Below are 18,838 nucleotides of genomic sequence, written 5' to 3' on the forward strand. Positions count from 1 at the left end.
GCCAAACAGTTTTAATTTCCTGGAATCAATTGGATTTGATTGGTTTAACAGTTATCAATTTGATTTAGCAAAAAAGCTTTTTACAGTTCCCATTATCTGGTGCCTGGTATTCATTTCATTTGCCCTGGAACCTAAGTGACAACTGTCAGAACATGTGCCAGAAGAAAGATGCCCAAGTATGGACCTGACTTGGGTCCAATAGAGAGGCAGTTGGGAGGGATGTTTAGCAAGGGTTTAACTACAGTGGGTGCACAGGGTGCTGTTGCTATGGGGTCCCAGAGGCTTAGGTGGTTTGCCTCCGCTGACCCCATTGTACATCAGCATCAGTGCCAATTGCTGCGAATGCTCCCAATTTATAAATTGTCTTCATTTATCAGAGATCTCACCCAGAGGAATAGAAAGAGTTCAAAGATTGATTTTCAATTGATCAGCAGAATGCAATTACTTGATTGTGAATGAAAGTTTTGGTATACCAAGTAAAATAGGTGCCTCTCACATCCCACCAGTGTGCCTCCCATATCCATTATCCCTGTCCTATTAACGCCACCTCACACTACCCCCAGCGTGTCGCCCATACCCATTAACTACTAAGTTATGCAGGTTTAGTAACTACACCCCAGTGTGCCACCCTATTCCATTATCCAATCCTAATAACTGTACTCTCCGCCCTGTCAAAGTCAGAAAAATATCACGCTACACACTGCCATATATGCACCTCATGCGAGTGCCTGCTGCGCGTGCATGAGCTCTCCCGTGCGTGCGCATACTCGCTGTTGCGTGCACCCGCAGGCGCACGGTATGCGCATTTACGGTAGAGTTTATGTTCATCTAGCGGGCGACTTAATCGTAACATATTTTAACCATATAATGTATTTTGTAGATCATGGTCCCTTTGATAGAATCTGAAAGTTTAGTTAATGTAGCATGTTCATATACAAAGAGATCCCTCTTTGTTTGATACGAAGGGTCAGACAGGGGTTATACAGTGGTGTTAAGTATCCATCGGAAGAGTATTTAATTAGCAATATTCCGGTGTTGGTTTGAAGCGGATTAATCGCTCGTGCGAATAGTTATGGACATAAGAAGTTTATGAACATTTACTGTATTTGCACTTTATTACCCATGCGGCGGGAAACCCAGTTTCCCACCCACCTGAGCAGTTAGGAATAGTCACAGCCCACCTGTATGAATCAACCTATGACCTTTTGTTATAATGCGAAGACGAATTCCTGTGTCCAATGAACAATAAGAATATAGGGACCATTGTACTGTATTGTGTGTAGTGTATAAAAGGACAAGCCGATCTGGGCCAGCTCTCTATTCTCTTCAACGGTTCTCATCACTGATAATCGGGAGCTGGATATCCAGAAGGCGCATGCGATTGTTTCCCTTTGTGCGTAAGTTTCTCTGCAATCATATTTTCTTTATTGTTATAAGCCATTCTCTCTCGTTCTCTCTCACTTTTTCTCTCTCTCTCTCCTTCCCCCTTTAAAAGTAATTGTATCTTTATTGTATTTTATGTGTAGTTTCTTGGTTAGATATTCTATGTTATTCTGGTAGTGTATAACTTGTACTGTATTATACTTTTTGAACGTTCATTCTCTCACTAAAGGCGTTAGAACCTTAGACCGGTATTTGATTGATTATTATATTGCTAGAGTGGTCTCCGAGCGTCACATACGCTCATACAGCTTTTAAACTAACAAGGTTACACTGTGTTGCATTTACACCTTATCACTAAACAAGGGTTTACAGTATAAGTATATTGTGTATGGTATAGTTATAAAGGTTTAACACTGTGAGCGTCAGCGCCGCTGGTGATCTCCTCGTGGTCTCAAGCGTCCGCTATGCTGATAGCGTACCATTACGTTAGTCGGCAGCCTATAGCGTGCTTGCCCGTACGCTCTTAAGCCGTGAGCGAACGTGCCGCTCGTGCGTCTCGACCACGGCTAAGCGTTTGGTACGCAACGTGCGTACTCTTACGGTATTCCATACGTCAATTGCGTACTGTGTTCTTTAACCTTTTAGAGGGTTTTTAGTAAGATAAATTTTAGGCTTTATCAGCCCACACACAGTCAGTGTGCCACCAGTATTTATTACTCAGTCCTAATGACCCCACCTCCGTAGTGTTACAGCATTAAGATGATAGGTGTCAGTAAGCAGGCCTCCTGGACAGCACTAGGCATGCCCACTCCGGCGGAGTGCTGTGGATAAGCTTTGGGGGCCACATCAAATTATTGCTATAGGGCCCACAAAATTCTATTTACGCCCATGATGCTCAGCATCCATAATGTAACTTACTTAATTATATATCCATTGTATGTATGTACCTACAACTAACTTCCCTATGACAAATGTATTGGTATAATGGCCCTCATTCCGAGTTAGCTTTTAGCAGCATTGCACACGCTAGGCCGCGGCCCTCTGGGAGTGTATCTTAGCTTAGCAGAATAGCGAACGAAAGGTTAGCAGACTACTAAATAATTATTTGCAGTTTCTGAGTAGCTCCAGATCTACTCCTAGATTGCGGTCACCTCAGTCCGTTTAGTTCCTGCTTTGACGTCACAAACACACCCTGCGTTCGGCCAGCCACTCCCCCGTTTCTCCAGCCACTCCTGCGTTTTTACCTGGCACGCCTGCGTTTTTTAGCACACTCCCTGAAAACGCCCAGTTTCCGCCCAAGAAACACCCACTTCCTGTCAATCACACTATCTACAAAGTTTTGTGTTAAATTACTTAGCGCATGCGCGCTGCGTACCATGCACATGCGCATTTTCCACCTAATCGCTGCGTTGCGAAAAACGGCAACGAGCGAACAACTCTGAATGACCACCAATATTAAAATTATGTGAATTTTTTTCCCCCTGTTATAATAACAAAAAACAAACTATTCAGAGGCACTTTTTCAGATAATGAACACTTTTATTTACATTTACAATGGAATGATAAACAATTTACGTCAGAAGTATTTATTACACAAACATACAATACAATGAGCTAAATGCTATAGCCTGCGAGCTGCCGGAGCTGCTTTGTGCCAGTGTGCCCATATTTGTAGAGGCAATCTACAAGGCATTTGTAAATGACTGCCACTTTAAAAATATGTGCAGACTCGCACAAAGTCCTGCACCCCTGGCAGCTCGCAGGCTATGGCATTTAGGCCAATGCCTGAAAATAAATATTTACATACAATAGCTACAGTATGTGCAAACATAGAACATTTATAATACTGAAGACAGTGCTAAGAGTAAACGCTTGAGTTAGACGACTGACTTTACTCAAAAAAGGTGTTGATTTATGGATAAAATAAAGTGAATAACATATTATACCTAGATTAGCAAAAGTACAACGGCTGACAGGTCTGATTGTGACAACAAATAACATCAATATCTTGTTCTATTTGTCAAGATTACCAGTACTTAATTAATGTAAAATGAACATTAGGTGAACAAGTGATGTTTACTCTGCTTGTTCTGTACAATTATTGTTTAGCAGAATTCAAAGTATTCTGATATGAATTGCTCATAAATATTGGTGTGTTCTGCCTGATAACACAACAGTGATTCCTAATTTATGGGGGTAACCAATTAGTCGCGGCAATTTACTTCGGCTAATTGACTTGCAGAGGGCTATCCAATTAGCCCCGGTAAGGCGGAGGCACCCAAAGCATAATCTGCAATAAGTGCCCCCTAGACCCACGGTAAGTGCCGCACAAATACATTGGTTTGTGGCTTTTCGCTGGACCTTTGTATTTTTGCACGAAAAAGGGATGTTTTTTGCGGGTCCTAGTTGGATTCGGGTGATAAAGAAAAAAATGTGAAAAACACCAGAAGAACAACTCTTTTAACAGGCTCTTGAGGAAAACCTCAAGAAGGTGGTTCAAACAACTGTCAGGCACAGTCTGTGAACCGTATATAAAACCGTTCTCAGTCTGTAGAAGATACCATATGACCAGCTTGGTTGTTTCTCTGTGTTCTCATCTTTAAACATATGGATCTGTCACAACAGTGAAAAGACCGTACATGGTGGTTCCAAACTGGAACATACGTACATAGACCTACATATAGGAATTGCACAATATTCTAACCTACCTGATTAAGAAATTAAGACAATAAATGCCATTAAGTCACAAGTCATAATTCCGTTCTACGAGAATCACAAGCAAGTAAACTATTATTGATTATGGAATTAGGTGAGACATGAATTGTGATAATCTCTAAGAGACTTCAGACATTGTACACAGTATATGAGTCAAGTGTGTGCTGTAGATATGAGTAGATTATAATGTATATAGTATCTCAATCCTCTCCACAGCTATGGCTGAAAATGGGGAGACGGAAACACCACCACCGAACAAAGGGCATAGCCGTGTCATACCATGTGCTAGATCACGCTCAATCTCCCTTCCGTCTCCTTAACAGAACTTGCATTACAGCACTTGTTCCCTACTGTTCAGCTGCGTAGAGTGGCAATGAATGGACAAAAGTTCTGAATGGCTGGAAGAACAGTTTGAATTGGCACTATATGGCCTCAGTCAGGACATTGGGGGATGGTATCTCTCATGGAAATTAATGGCACACACTGGGAGTGTAGCCTATACGTAACAGTTATATTTATAAAAACCTCCATTTGTATAATTGTTATAGATGGATGAGGATCTCAAAGGTTTTATCTTTTACTCACATTTCTCAACTGAAAACAGGTTTTTCTGCCACCGCCACCTATTTTCTGCTCCAATTTCACATACCTAACTTTACACAGTATAATAACACCATCATATTTAAAAAAGGAACTATAAAATGTACAACACACATTTGTATACATAATGAATTGTCTTTTGCATATTCACAGATATAACACTGTCACGGAAATTTACAAGGAATATGTGAGGGGCAATATGAAGCAAGGAACAAGTAAACAGTTTTATATGCAGTAAAAGCATACATTTAAAAGTAGCCCATAAAGATACTTAACACACAGTGACATTTTTATGTACAAAAAGTAATTCTCTGATCAGGAACCACACAGTAATATATACAGTAGACTTAGCTTTATTTTTCTTGCTCCGCTATCAGAAACCGCAATTAGCTGTGAGACGTGTACAGAAACTTTACAGGGGTTACTGCGTTGGCAAAACACATTACACATCCCATGGTTCGCCCTAGTGGTGCGACAACTGCCGAGATGTATGTCACAGAAGGTTGTGTTACCTTAGCCCAGTACAATTTTTAACTATGTTTATGTATCGCTGTTATTTTTAGTATTTATTGAAAGCTTTAAGTCACCAGCTAATCTGGCCTTTTTGCTATGGACTGCAGTAGTAACACACTATTCATAATATAAACGGTCTAACATTGTAATAAAATAGTAAAGATAATCAAAAGTTTGGTGAATTAAAATCTATATTTTACATCAAATTAACATCTAAATGATTTAATAACTCCTAGCAATACAAGTGGAGATCACTAATCAATCAGTTTTGTGTTCTCCTTAAACTTCTGTTCAACATTTCCTCAGAGTAAAGTGCACATCAGCTGTACAATGCTCAGCAATAGTTTTAGTAACCTTGGTAACGTCTCAAATGGCATTTTCCTTATTGGAATATACTTTAAAGCAGGGATGGGGAACCTTCAGCCCTCCAGCTGTTGTTGAACTACACATACCAGCATGCCTTGCAACAATTTTGCTATTTGGCCATGCAAAAACTGTTGCAGGGCATGCTGGGATGTGTAGTTCAACAACAGCTGGAGGGCCGAAGGTTCCCCATCCCTGCTTTAAAGGATCACCTCATACACTTGATGCCCTATACTGTAGCTAAAGCTTTCGGGGCTGAGCAGAACACCAGTTACTGTACAAATTCCCTTAATGCAGTGTCACAGGTTACTTTTACAAGACCTGGGATTACTCTATTTAGGACTCTATAGAATATTTTCTGAAGAATAAATAACTGTGAAGATAACGAGTACATTTATCAAGCTTTGTTCTAATGCAGATCACCACAGATCAATTTCATATAATAACAGAACCGCTACATATTGTGAAGGTGAATGATTTGTAGCTATGTTTTAAATAAATACTCTTTGTCCTAGACATTTCTTAGTTGGTACTATATAATTTAAACTTCAATTCTGCTGAAAACCATTGCTCTGATACGGAGAGCCCAAGCCGAACACAAAGAAGGCTACGCTATCCTATACAAGAAGGTGCAGTAAGTAGAATAATCATATAGGTAATATTTATGTCAATAGCTTCCGGTAGATGCTGCTCTTTGCCACTGTGATACCAGTCTCATTTTTACTAGCTGAGCTCATTAAGTGGCCGCTACTGCTTACGGGTTCATCCACTTTCTTATTGCACAGTAAACTATAGAGGTAGCGCTGACACTGTGAGGACGCATAGTAATAGATAAGAGGATCCAGGCAGCAACTAATGCTGCTTATACAGGCACATAGGATGTAGGCGAAATACAGAGACTCATTGTTTCCATGATCAAAATAAAGATAATGAATTAGAAAGATGACATTTGTTGGCCCGAAACACAAGATAAAAACACAAAGCACAACAACAGCTAAGAACAAGGCTCGAGTCTTCTTACAGGAGTTCTCCATGCTAGAACTGCTGAGGCTGTGGATGATACCAATGTAAGAGACACTGGTAATGATAAGCGGCAAGAGAAAGAAGGCCGAGATGAAAGTGGAGAAATAATAAAGGTAGAACGTCTGGAGGTCTTTTAGGTCCAGCACATCATGGCAGGTGGTGATGTCTAGTGAGGTAACGTATTGAGTTTGCTCACTCATTAGAAGCGGCACGGTGCTGGCTATGGATATTATCCAGACGGAAAGACAGACCAGCCAGGCTCGGCTCATGGTGCGCCAGGAAAGAGAATGCATTGGAAAAACCACAGCCAGGAACCTGTCCACACTGATGCTGGTCATAAGCAGGATGGAGCAGTACATGTTGCAGTAAAAGGCAGCAGTGACAAATCGGCACATTCCAGGTCCAAACAGCCAGTTGTTCCCGGAGAATCGATATGCAGCATTGAAAGGCAGCCCCATAACAAAGAGCACGTCGGCAGCTGCCAGGTTCAGCATGTACACCACCGCTGGCTTCCTGACTTTCATCTTACACAGGAATATGATGATTGCCATAATATTCAGAGGCAGAGCAAGAAGGAACACCAGGGTGTACACTGATGGTACAAACTTAGTCAACCACTGACTAGTGAGATACACTTGAGCATCCTTTGTGATATTTTTGGGGGTTTCAAGCTTTACGCTGCGACTGCGTGGCAAAGCAGGCTCCAGACCAGATGCTTCTCCTGAGCCATCTATTGCGTCCTCTGGAAAATATTCAAAATCATCATCAGAGGGAATACTGTAGAACGTTCTTAAGGTCAGATTTCCTTCGTCATCATCTGAAATAAAAATAAACAAATAAATATAGACTAGCAACAACAACACAAAAATTATGCAATTCTCCATCTGCCATGTTTCAGACTAGAACACTCAATAAAACAGACAAACCTTCATAGCAGGATGTACTAAGCTTAGAAAAGTGATAATTTCACGGTGATAAAGTACCAGCCAATCAGCTCCTAACTGCCATGTCACAGACTGTGACAATTTTTCATACAATTTTTCATACATTATTTCAGCCAATTTTATTTTTCGCCCTATGCAATTAATCCTCTTTTTTTCAGCCGAATAAATATCTATTTTCGCTTGAAAACACGTTGGATCAAGTATAAGTTCCTGGATCTATGTGTTTTCACGACAAAACAGGGCTGATGGGGCACTATCATGGATTCTTTGATAAAAAAGAAGGTGAAAAAAATTCACGGATAAAACTGTCGGCTTTCGGGGCAAACTGTATAGCCCCCGGGTATCAAATAGCCATGGTAAATTGGATACCGCAAGTTAATAAGAAGTAACTACATAAAGTTCCATGGTTGCATGACAGCTCTCACAGTAGCTCTTATCTGTGTAATGTAAGCTAGACAATGAAAGCAAGAGTTTGATTGGTAGCTGTGTTATACTGAAAATGTTGCACCTAAATGCACTGTTACTACTGAGCCCTGTTGTATTTAATTGTCTACTTACCTGTCCTTCTGGAAAAAAGGTGTGAAAAGTGAGTGTGGCCATACATATTATGAAGTGGTCGGACCAATGTATAGGTTGGCTGGATGACGCAATTTGTGCCATGGTGTGTCTCCTGCCACGTAGAGGGCTGTATCCTAATTCAGGAGTCTCCTGGATATTGCAAGAGACTAGGCAACTATGAAGTATGGCAGCTTTTCATGTACATTATATGGCACTTTTAGGTTTATTTATATTACCAGCCCTTTAAGTTACAAAGTCATTATTTGTATTTCCACAGCCAAGCAGTAGTGGTATGTGGTGGTGTATTTTACTTTCCCAGTGGATTCTGCAGAAACAGCATTTCTGATTGAATACCTCCATGTGTGTTGAAAGCGCCCGGTTTCTACTGTATTGTGTTGTAATTCTGCAAAATATTCATATTTTGCAGATAACCAGTACCGTCAAAGTTCCTGGAATGAAGTAGTTAATGACAAGGAAGTGCTGCTACAATATTCTCTTTCAGGATAAAATCTGATAATTCCGAGTACCATATAAGGCAGGTCTGAGCTAGTACCAGTAGATAGCCTTGTAAAGAATTCTGAGCTTTAGAATTTCCTGTAGCCTGTGTTTTACATGATTATTTCAAGCCAAGCTCCATAATTTATGTGATTAAATCAATGTAACTGACAATAAAAATGTGCAACCACAAATGTAAAAAAAGAAAATAACACTTCAATCTGTCCAGAATTTTTTTTTTAAGGAAACAGTAGCCTACAGTAGTTGCAAAAAACGTTTGAAACCTGGGATAAGATAACCCTCCCCCCTCCATTGGATCTGATAGCACTTTATCTAAAACTGAAATCATTGCCTTTCCCCCGTCTCCCAAGTCTTCTCCCATGAACTCTTCTTCTTACCCGTTAAAGGCAATACACTCTGCCGTGCCCTACACTTCCCATATCGAGTCCCTTTCCCATTCCTGCCGATCCCACCTTCACAACATCTCCAGGATCCAGCCCTTTCTCACTATATACAACTCTCATTTACCTTCTCATTATCTCTCACCTTGATGCCACTCATCTCTCTGGCTTTCTCAAGTTTCAACTTAATCCATCATACACACCGCTGCCCTCCTCATTTTCTTCTTTCGCCACTCTACCTTAGATGACCCTCTCTGCCAATTGTTATGCTGGCTCACTTTCCTACAGAACAAAGTTCAAACTCCTTACCATGACCTACAAAGATCTCAGTGTGAGGCAATAGATAGATCTGCAATTCTATGTTTATACAGTGTCAATTTGTTGTTGACATGTCTTTGTATAATTTTCTATTGTGAAATTACAGTATATACGAGAATTTGTTGTTGTCTGTGCATTGTTTAACACTGTTATTTGTGTTTGCTGTTCACCCCTTATGTGTGTCAGTGCAGATAACTTGTAGCACCTTACAAATAAAATATAATAAAAATAATAGTAGAGAAAAAATCCAATAAAATTTGTTTAAAAAAAATTATAATAATAAAAAAAAATAATAGTAGTAGTAGTCGTCGTCGTCGTAGTAGTAATAATAATAATCAGACGTGCTTTGTTCTAGAGGTTTTAGTAAACCAAAAGAGCAGATTTTGTGGAGGACTGAAGTCTTATCTGGCAGAAGTGCCCAGGGGAAGAGCTGGCAACTTTTTGCCTTTCAGGCAAACACAAGCCAGTGACTCAGGCTCTTCTATAACAGGAAAACAGCCCTTGAAAAAAGCATGTTGGCCTGGTCTGTCCACTGGGGGCATGATTTTATAATCTAGGAAATAAATCAAACATGAGTGCTAGCATACCCATGGGCCAGGAATACATTAGGCAAACTTAGGCAGTTAACTATTGCACCAAAGGACAGGAGGCACCTAGAACACTAGTTTCATAATGTCACCCAGTGTTTTTAATGATCCTGTGTCGATTCTACACATAAGGCCGCTCACTGACATGAAGAAGCAGAACAATGGGGTCAATTCTATTAAGCGACAGTTGAATAGCGCCGGGAGTTAGCTCCCGTCGCTATTCAATTCAGCTCATGTTAAGTCGGTGAATGCCCGTTCTCGCCGACTTAACAGGTTGTTTTGTCGGGAGAACGGGCATTCTCCGACTTAACTCCCCGGCGCGATGCTGATTCCCGACAGAATCAGCCTCGCACCAGCCGCGCGGCAGCACTTTTGTTGGGTTTCTTCTCTTGTCCCCCGGGGGTGAGAGAAGAATTCCCAACAATTGGTGTCACTTGGCGCTGTATTGAATAGTGCCGGGAAATAACTGCTGGCGCTATTCAATTGTCGCTGAATAGAATTGACCCCATTGTTACATATGTAGCAGCTGGCTGCTGCGCCTCCATATAAGTAAGGACTTGGTTATGAGGAGCTGAGGATGGCACCTAACCACCCACCTGCAAGCTCAGTAGCCGCAGAGGTGGGGTTGCAATGTCTGTGAAAAATATACATTATGGTAAGAACTTACCGTTGATAACGGTATTTCTCCTATGTTCACAGGTTTCCACAGGATAACATTGGGATATGATGGAGCGACAGCGGATTGGCACCAAACGATCACAAGCTTTCTGGCCTCCCAGGATGCAACTGGCTCGTCCATATAATCCCGCCCACCGACACAGTCAAATCAGTTGTTTCCAAAGCATTTAGGCAGGAGCATTATGTAGAACCCTATTCAGGCGATAAAGCTCCAGTCCGAGCAAAACGCATCAGAGGATATCGGTGACGGGGAAACCACCACTGAGGACACGCTTGCATGGTCACCAGCTCACCACTTGTCAGTGACAGCACTCCATTGGGCGGATATTGGAAGGCGCAGAGGCAATCAGACTGTGGAGGACGGAGACGTCCGGTGCCTCCTAGCCGATTCCTTCACATCATATCACTGACCCGCCGTGGGAGAAGCTGTTCCAGTCACTGAATCAGTGGACTGTGGTGAGCCCGGTATTATCCTCACAGGTGGTTTGATTGAGCACACACATTCACACATTGGTGTGATAACTGAGACTGGCTCATATTACCATACAGCAGCAAACGTATGAACATCATCTTATACTTGTGAAAACCTACATCGGGAGAATATTTAACCTCCGTGTGGGGTTAAGGGATGCAAGATTCTAGTCCTATACGTCTTACCATCTGCAAGTTAACGTGTGGTTAGTTTCCAACAGTGCACTGTTATGATTTTAGATAATTGATCCACCTCTATTAGTAGTTACGGTTTATAGAATTGTTACACATATGTGTTTTATTATTAGGAGGCATGTATGCAGTAGAATAGGATGTTAATTGATTGAGTACTGTTCATGTTTTAATGGTATATTAAATCTGTGAGATAACCAGCACTGATTATATATTAAAAAACTAACATTATTTAAAGACATGTGTCTGCACTTATCTCATTTCAGCCGGTAAACCATGTACAATAGCGCAAAGTGAATTAGTGTATTTTGTTTGGTATCTCCTGTAGCAACAGGGGGTGATCTTGTATATGCGCACACAGGCATATTATCACTGTTTGCAGCTGTATATTCATTAAAATTCTTTGGGGGTATTTTCTTGGTTATTTAATTTACCAAATAACATCAGCGCCTAGAGACATATTTGTGGAGTTACTATTCGGGCGAGAAGAACACACATGCACACCCTTCCATGCAAGAGGGAAGAGGTTAGTGAGTATAAAGATTCTCAAATCAGGTGCGTCAGGGTGGGATCCCTGTGGAAACATGTGGATATTGGAGAAATACCGTTATCAACGGTAAGTTCTTACCATAACGTATATTTCTCCGGCAGGGTCCACAGGTTATCCACAGGATAACATTGGGACTTCCCAAAGCAATTTTTAGTGGTGGGGACGCTCCTGATTAGACAGGGAGAATCTTTTGCCCGAATTCAGCGTCATGAGAGGCAAAGGTATCCAAGGCATAATGTCTAATGAAAGTGTTAATGGAAGACCATGTGGCTGCCTTACATATCTGTTCTGCTGAAGCACAATGTTGTGCTGTCCATGAAGGACCTACCTTACGTGTAGAGTGAGCAGAGATATTAGCCGGAACAGGGAGATCAGCTGGAGAGTGTGCTTCTGAAATCATCATTCGAAGCCATCCTGCTAGCGTCTGTTTAGTAGCAGGCCCTCCTCTCTTGTGAAATCCGTAGAGAATGAAGAGAGAATCTGTCTTTCTGATGGCACTGGTACGTCCAGCGACGCTTCTCCCGCAGAAATTCCCGATACCTGAAAAGCCGGGACTACAATTTCTTTGTTAAGGTGAAACTTAGATACCACCTTAGGAAGATAACCAGATCTAGTTCTGAGAACTGCTTTATCTGGATAAAAAATCAGAAAAGGAGATTCACATGACAGTGCTCCTAAATCTGATACTCTTCTAGCTGATGTCATAGTCAGTAGAAAGAGTACTTTAGCTGTCAACCATTTAAGATCCACTTTCTTAAGTGGTTCAAACAGAGCCCCTTGAAGGGCTTTGAGAACCAGACTTAAATCCCAAGGTACTGCAGGAGGAACAAAAGGTGGTTGAATGCGCAGCATTCCCTCGAAAAAAGTACAAACATCCTGTAAAGTGGCAATTTTCTTTTGAAACCATACAGTCACTGCTGAAACTTGAACTCTCAAGGAAGCCACTTTCAAACCCTCATCCATTCCTTCCTGAAGGAAATCTAAGATTCTGGATACTCTGAAAGATTCTTTCACTGCACCAATGAATATAGGTTTCCCATATTCGGTGATAAATGCGAGCAGAGGAGGGTTTCCTTGCTCTGAGCATTGTTTGAGTTACCTGTTGTGAAAAACCTCTTGACTTCAGGATAGAGGTTTCAACAGCCATGCCGTCAAAGACAGCCGATCCAGATGCCTGTGATAACAAGGACCCTGCATTAGTAGATCTGGACGTTGAGGGAGCAGAATTGGAGCATCCATCGACATCCTCTGTAGATCTATGTACCAATGCCTTCTGGGCCAAGCCGGAGTTATTAGACTCACGGCACCGCTTGCTTTATTTTCCTCACCACCCTGGGTATCAGGGAGATTGGAGGAAACAGATAAGCCAGATGAAATTCCCATTTCACTGACAGTGCGTCCACAAAGATAGCTCTGGGGTCTTTTGTTCTTGACCCGTATGCCGGAATTTTGTTGTTCAGACTGGACGCCATGAGATCTATCTCTAGCAACCCCCACTTGTCTACTAGAGTCTGAAATACTTCCGGGTGTAGAGCCCATTCGGTTGCTCGAATGGTGTGCCGACTGAGAAAATCTGCTTCTCAGTTTAGGACACCTGGAACGAACACTGCGGATAATGCTGGAAGATGGAGTTCTGCCCACTTTAGTATGTTACTTACCTCCTTCATTGCTCTTTGGCTGCGAGTTCCTCCCTGATGGTTGAGGTACGCTACTGCCGTTGCATTGTCCGAGTGGATCTGGACTGGTTTTCCTTGAAGACATTCCTTTGCCTGAATCAGTGCCATGTATATGGCCCGGAGTTCCAACAGGTTTATTGGCAGGCAACTTTCTTCTGTGGTCCATTGTCCCTGGAACCATAATTTTCCGGACACTGCTCCCCAGCCCTGAAGACTGGCATCCGTTGTCAGGATCTCCCAATCTGATATCCAAAAGGGTCTCCCGTTGTCTAGATGGGATGTCTGTAGCCACCAGGCTAATTACCTTTTTACGTTTACTGGAAGTACCATCATTTGTTTCTTTATTGTCTGATGTATTCCATTCCATCTGGTCAGAATCAGATGTTGCAAAGGTCTTGAGTGGAATTGTGCATATTCCACCATGTCGAAAGTTAACACCATCAACCCCATCACTCGCATTGCCATGTGAACTGATATTGTTTGACTGTGCAACAATCCCTGAGTCATTAACTGCACCTTGGATATCTTTTCCACAGGTAAAAATATTTTCTGCAGACTTGAATCCAATACAGCCCCTAAGTGAATCATCCATTGTGAAGGAATCAGACGACTTTGCCCAATTTATGAGCAATCCGTGTTTCTGTAGACACGTTATTGTCTGGAGATGGCTCAAGAGCAATTCCTGGGATTGTGCCAGTATTAAAAGATCGTCGAGGTATGGGAAAATCCTTATACCCTGCTTGCGGAGATAAGCTGCCATAACCACCATGATCTTGGTAAATACTCTGGGGGCTGTGGCTAACCCAAAGGGTAATGCCTGGAATTGAAAATGTTGCTGGAGGATAGCGAACCTGAGGTAACACTGATGGGACAATGCTATAGGTACATGCAGGTAAGCATCCTGTATATCCAGAGATACCATGTAATCCCCGTTTCCATGGCCAAAACTATGGAGCATAACGTCTCCCATGTGGAACCTTGGGACTCAAAGGTATTTGTTTAACATTTTGAGATTGAGGATGGGCCAAAATGACCCATTTGGCTTCTGGACAAAAAATAGGTTGGAGTAAAAACCCTGCACCCATTGTGCCGTGGCTGCTGGAATAATTACCCTCGACTGCAGCAATTTCTGAACTGCTTCTTGAAGGGCTCTGGCCTTCGGCTCTATATGAGATGGCCTGGTGCAAAAAAACCTTTGAGGAGGCTGCTTCTTGAAAGGGAAAACATAACCCAGAGATACCACTTCTTGCACCCAAGCGCCTGTTGTCGACTGCTGCCATATGTGTGCAAACTGAAGAAGACGGCCCCCTGCCTTGGAGTCCCCCAAGTGGAGGCCCGCATCATCAGGCTGATGGTTTCTGTTCTGGTTTGGAAGCTGGCCCTCTAGTGGCCCATTGCTTCTTTGCTTTACCAGACTTATTGTACTGGGTTTGCTTTGATTCATTTTTACCTTTTATTTTACCTTGCCACCGAAATGGACGAAATCCCGAGCCCTTAGGCTTAGGGTTATAACTGGCAGGAAACCTGACCTTCTTGGATTCAGCTTCTGACTCCAGAATATCTGTCAGTTCCTTACCAAAAAGAATGTTCCCAACAAAAGGCAAAGCTTCCAGAACCTTTTTGGATTCTGAATCAGCTTAACATGTACATAGCCAAATTGCTCTGCGAGCAGCTACCGTTAAGGCTGATGCTTTAGAAGCAATCGTACCCATATCCATTGCTTCTTCTTCTAGGAATAGCGCAGCCTGTTTCATGTGGGCTATATGGGACTCCTGCTCCCTAGTAGGTGCTGAGAGCCCATTTTCCAGTTCTTCATCCCATTCAACTAGCGCTTTTGCCATCCAGGCTGAGGCCATAGCCGGCCTTATGACTGCCCCTGACAGAGAAAATATGTTTTTCAAAAAACTATCAACTCTTCTGTCTGTGACATCATTTAATGACGTAGATGGCAAAGGTATAACAGATTTTCGCACTAGTCGAATGACGTGCGTATCTACCTTAGGAGGTACTTCTCTTTTTAAACAGTCCCCAGTTGGAAAAGGGTAGTAAGAATCCCATGTTTTTGGAATTCTATATTTCCTATGGGGCGTAGCCCAAGGTTCCTCCATAATTTCTGTCAGTTCCTCTGACCCTGGAAACTCAACCCTAACTGGTTTGGGACGTTTAAAAACAGGTGCTTTAGTTTTAATTATTGGCTCAGCTAAATCCTCTAGGGACAGAATAGCCTTCATTGCTCCAATTAACTCAGCTATATCTTCTGAGCTGAAACCCTCCATTTGTTCTTCATATGGTGAAGTAAAGTATATGGAGTCATCATCTGTTGTATCATCCTGTGTAGCCTGTGAATTTGATGATATATTTACCCTTGGTTTATCAGCTTGTTGATTTGTAGAAGCTGTAGGAACTATACCATGAGATGGGAGCTGCATGTATGGGTTAATAGTGTACCCTATTCCTGAGGTTGAAGCTGCAGGGACCAACCTGTCAGCTATACTGGTTTGTGCAAACACGGCCCAAGGTGGATCTACTTGTCGTTGAACAGGGATCTGCCTTGCAATCTGCTGAAACGCAAAACTATTTGCACATAACCCATCGTGTGCCAGAGTTTGAGTTGATAACCCCACCTTGCAGGATAAACATGTTTTGGGTGTTGGTGTTACTGTGTCACGATCCGGGTATCTGGACGCCATTACTTACCCTTCAGATGCCTCCTAAGGCTGGCTCAGCGTTCCAGGACCGGATCCCGCTGTTCCTGAGTTTCCACATGCAGAATGTCAGAGTGGTGATTTCATCAGCCGCGGCCTCCGCTGTGCCCGCGTGGTTAAATGTGCGCTTGTCAGTCTGGCGTCTCCTGTCTCCTGTGGCCGGCGTCGCCATTACTGTTTCAATTCTCACATGGATTACAAACCAAACTTCCCTCCAAGTGTCTGCATGGGCGCAGCCATCTTGGATTTTGTCATCTGAGCATTTCCACCAATCTGCTGTCTGTATTGTTGATTTGCATAATTGCCTAGCCAACCCCTTCCTTGCTGCAGGTATAAGTAAGCTGTGCCTGAGCAAGGAAGGCGTCAGTGCTTTGGTTGTCTAACCTAGTTCCAGTTTGTCTCTCTCCTGTGGTTGTCTTCCAGGTTCCAGCTCCTGTCTCCAGACTTCTGCTATAGAGACCCGCACCAGCATTCCATCTGCGGTGTAGCCTGACTCTCCGATCCATTCTGGACTCACCTGTTTCCAGTTACAACAATCACCTGCTTCCAGCCCAGCTTCCAGCAGTGTACAGCTTCTCTTAAAGGGCCGGTGTCCTTTCTGCAGTTTACCACTCTCCACCGGTATTATTATTTCACCGCTCTCAAACTCCAAACTTCATCAATCACCTGCTTCCAGCCCAGCTTCCAGCAGTGTACAGCTTCTCTTAAAGGGCCGGTGTCCTTTCTGCAGTTTACCACTCTCCACCGGTATTATTATTTCACCGCTCTCAAACTCCAAACTTCATTATTATTTCATCGCTCTCAAGTTCGTTTATTATTTAACTGGTTCCAGCCAGTATCCACTCCGTACCAACAACAGTCTGGTTCCAGCCAGTATCCACAGCAGCCGTTTTATCTTCAGCAACCCAGCCTTTCCTGGAACACCAGCTGGTACGATCCTGGGTTCTCTCCATTGCTACAGTCAGGTCTGGTAAGGACTTTCCAACTAGAAGATTATAAGAACTGTCTCACCCTACCAGTGCCTGTGGCCCTTGCCACCCTGTAGTACCCAGGAATTGTATTTATCCTCTGTTGACTTTTATGTTTCCTTTACTGCTGCTGTGTTACGGAGTTTGTCATAATAAACATCATTGACTTTTATCCTGGTTGTCGTGGTCACGCCTTCGGGCAGTTATTCTACATGTTACTTACATGTCTAGGGGTCTGATACAACCTCCCAGGTTCCGTTACATCTCAGCCCCTACAACTGAGGCTGCCTCCCGTCAGCTCAGGCCCTCAGTTGTGACAGTAAGCACTGACCTAATGAATCCAGCCGGAGACCAGGATCAAGCGGCCAGGCCAATGCAAGAACTGGCAGCCCGACTTGAACATCAGGAGGCTGCACAGGGCCACATCATCCGCTGTCTCCAGGATCTCTCTACACGGCTGGATGGGATTCAAACGACCCTCCGTGGACCTGGCACGTCCGGTGCGTCCACTACAGTGACACCAGCTGTAACCCCACCCACCTTACCCATTTCCAGTCCACATCTTCATCTTCCAACGCCAGCAAAATTTGATGGATCTCCAAGGTTCTGCAGGGGATTTCTCAATCAATGTGAAATCCACTTTGAGCTTCTACCTGGCAATTTCTTCAGTGACCGTACCAAAATTGCCTATATCATCTCCCTTCTCAGTGGCTCAGCCCTTGACTGGGCATCACCTTTATGGGAGAAGTCTGATCCCCTGCTATCCTCCTATACTGACTTTGTAGCTACATTCAGGCGCATCTTCGACGAGCCAGGCCGGATAACATCTGCTTCATCTGAGATTCTCCGTTTACGCCAGGGAACACGTACTGTGGGACAGTATCTTATACAGTTTAAAATCCTGGCATCCGAACTGGCATGGAACGACGAGGCCCTGTATGCTGCATTCTGGCATGGCTTATCAGAACGCATCAAGGATGAGTTAGCTACCAGAGACTTGCCCTCTAAGTTGGATGAGCTAATTTCTCTTTGCACGAAGGTTGATCTACGTTTCAGAGAGAGAGCAACTGAGCGAGGAAGATCATCTACTCCTAAATCTTCTGCTCCTCCTCCTCGTCAACCATCTCCATCCAAGGATGAGCCTATGCAAATTAGTCGTTCTCGTCTATCTCCCGCTGAGCGCCGAAGACGTCTCTCTGAGTCTCTCTGTCTCTACTGTGCAGCTCCGTCGCACACTATCAATGCCTGTCCCAAACGTCCGGGAAACTCCAGATCCTAGCTCGCCAAGGAGAGGGCCGGCTAGGAGTAATGATCTCCTCTCCATCTCCTCATGACTGTAACCTCCCAGTGTCGCTCCAAATTGCTCAACGTTACAGGAACGTCATTGCCCTCCTTGATTCCGGAGCAGCTGGGAATTTCATAACCGAAGCTTATGTTAAACGGTGGTCCCTACCCACCGAGAGACTGTCCTCGTCCATCTCTTTGACTGCCGTGGATGGCAGCAAGATTTTTGACGCAGTCATTTCCTTAAGGACTCTTCCAGTTCGTCTGAGAGTGGGAATTCTTCATTCTGAGTATATTTCTTTTTTAGTGATTCCAAGAGCCACACATCCAGTGGTTTTAGGCCTTCCATGGCTCCGTCTCCACAACCCATCAATTGACTGGACGACTACGCAAATACTGGCATGGGGTCCCTCC

General features: G+C 43.3%; 1 protein-coding gene across 1 annotated transcript in view; it reads right to left on the minus strand.

Moving 5' to 3' along the window:
* Nucleotides 1-2,901: 2,901 nt before the first annotated feature.
* Nucleotides 2,902-18,838, minus strand: part of LOC135058095 (proteinase-activated receptor 1-like) — a 38,314-nt gene continuing 22,377 nt past the window's right edge. Inside the window, exon 2 of the mRNA XM_063963714.1 lies at nucleotides 2,902-7,414. Coding sequence (XP_063819784.1) covers nucleotides 6,237-7,414 — 1,178 coding nt within the window. The 3' untranslated portion in view covers nucleotides 2,902-6,236. The remainder of the gene's footprint in view (nucleotides 7,415-18,838) is intronic.

Source organism: Pseudophryne corroboree, chromosome 1 (assembly GCF_028390025.1).
Source record: "Pseudophryne corroboree isolate aPseCor3 chromosome 1, aPseCor3.hap2, whole genome shotgun sequence".
In the NCBI taxonomy this organism is placed as follows: Eukaryota; Metazoa; Chordata; class Amphibia; order Anura; family Myobatrachidae; genus Pseudophryne; species Pseudophryne corroboree.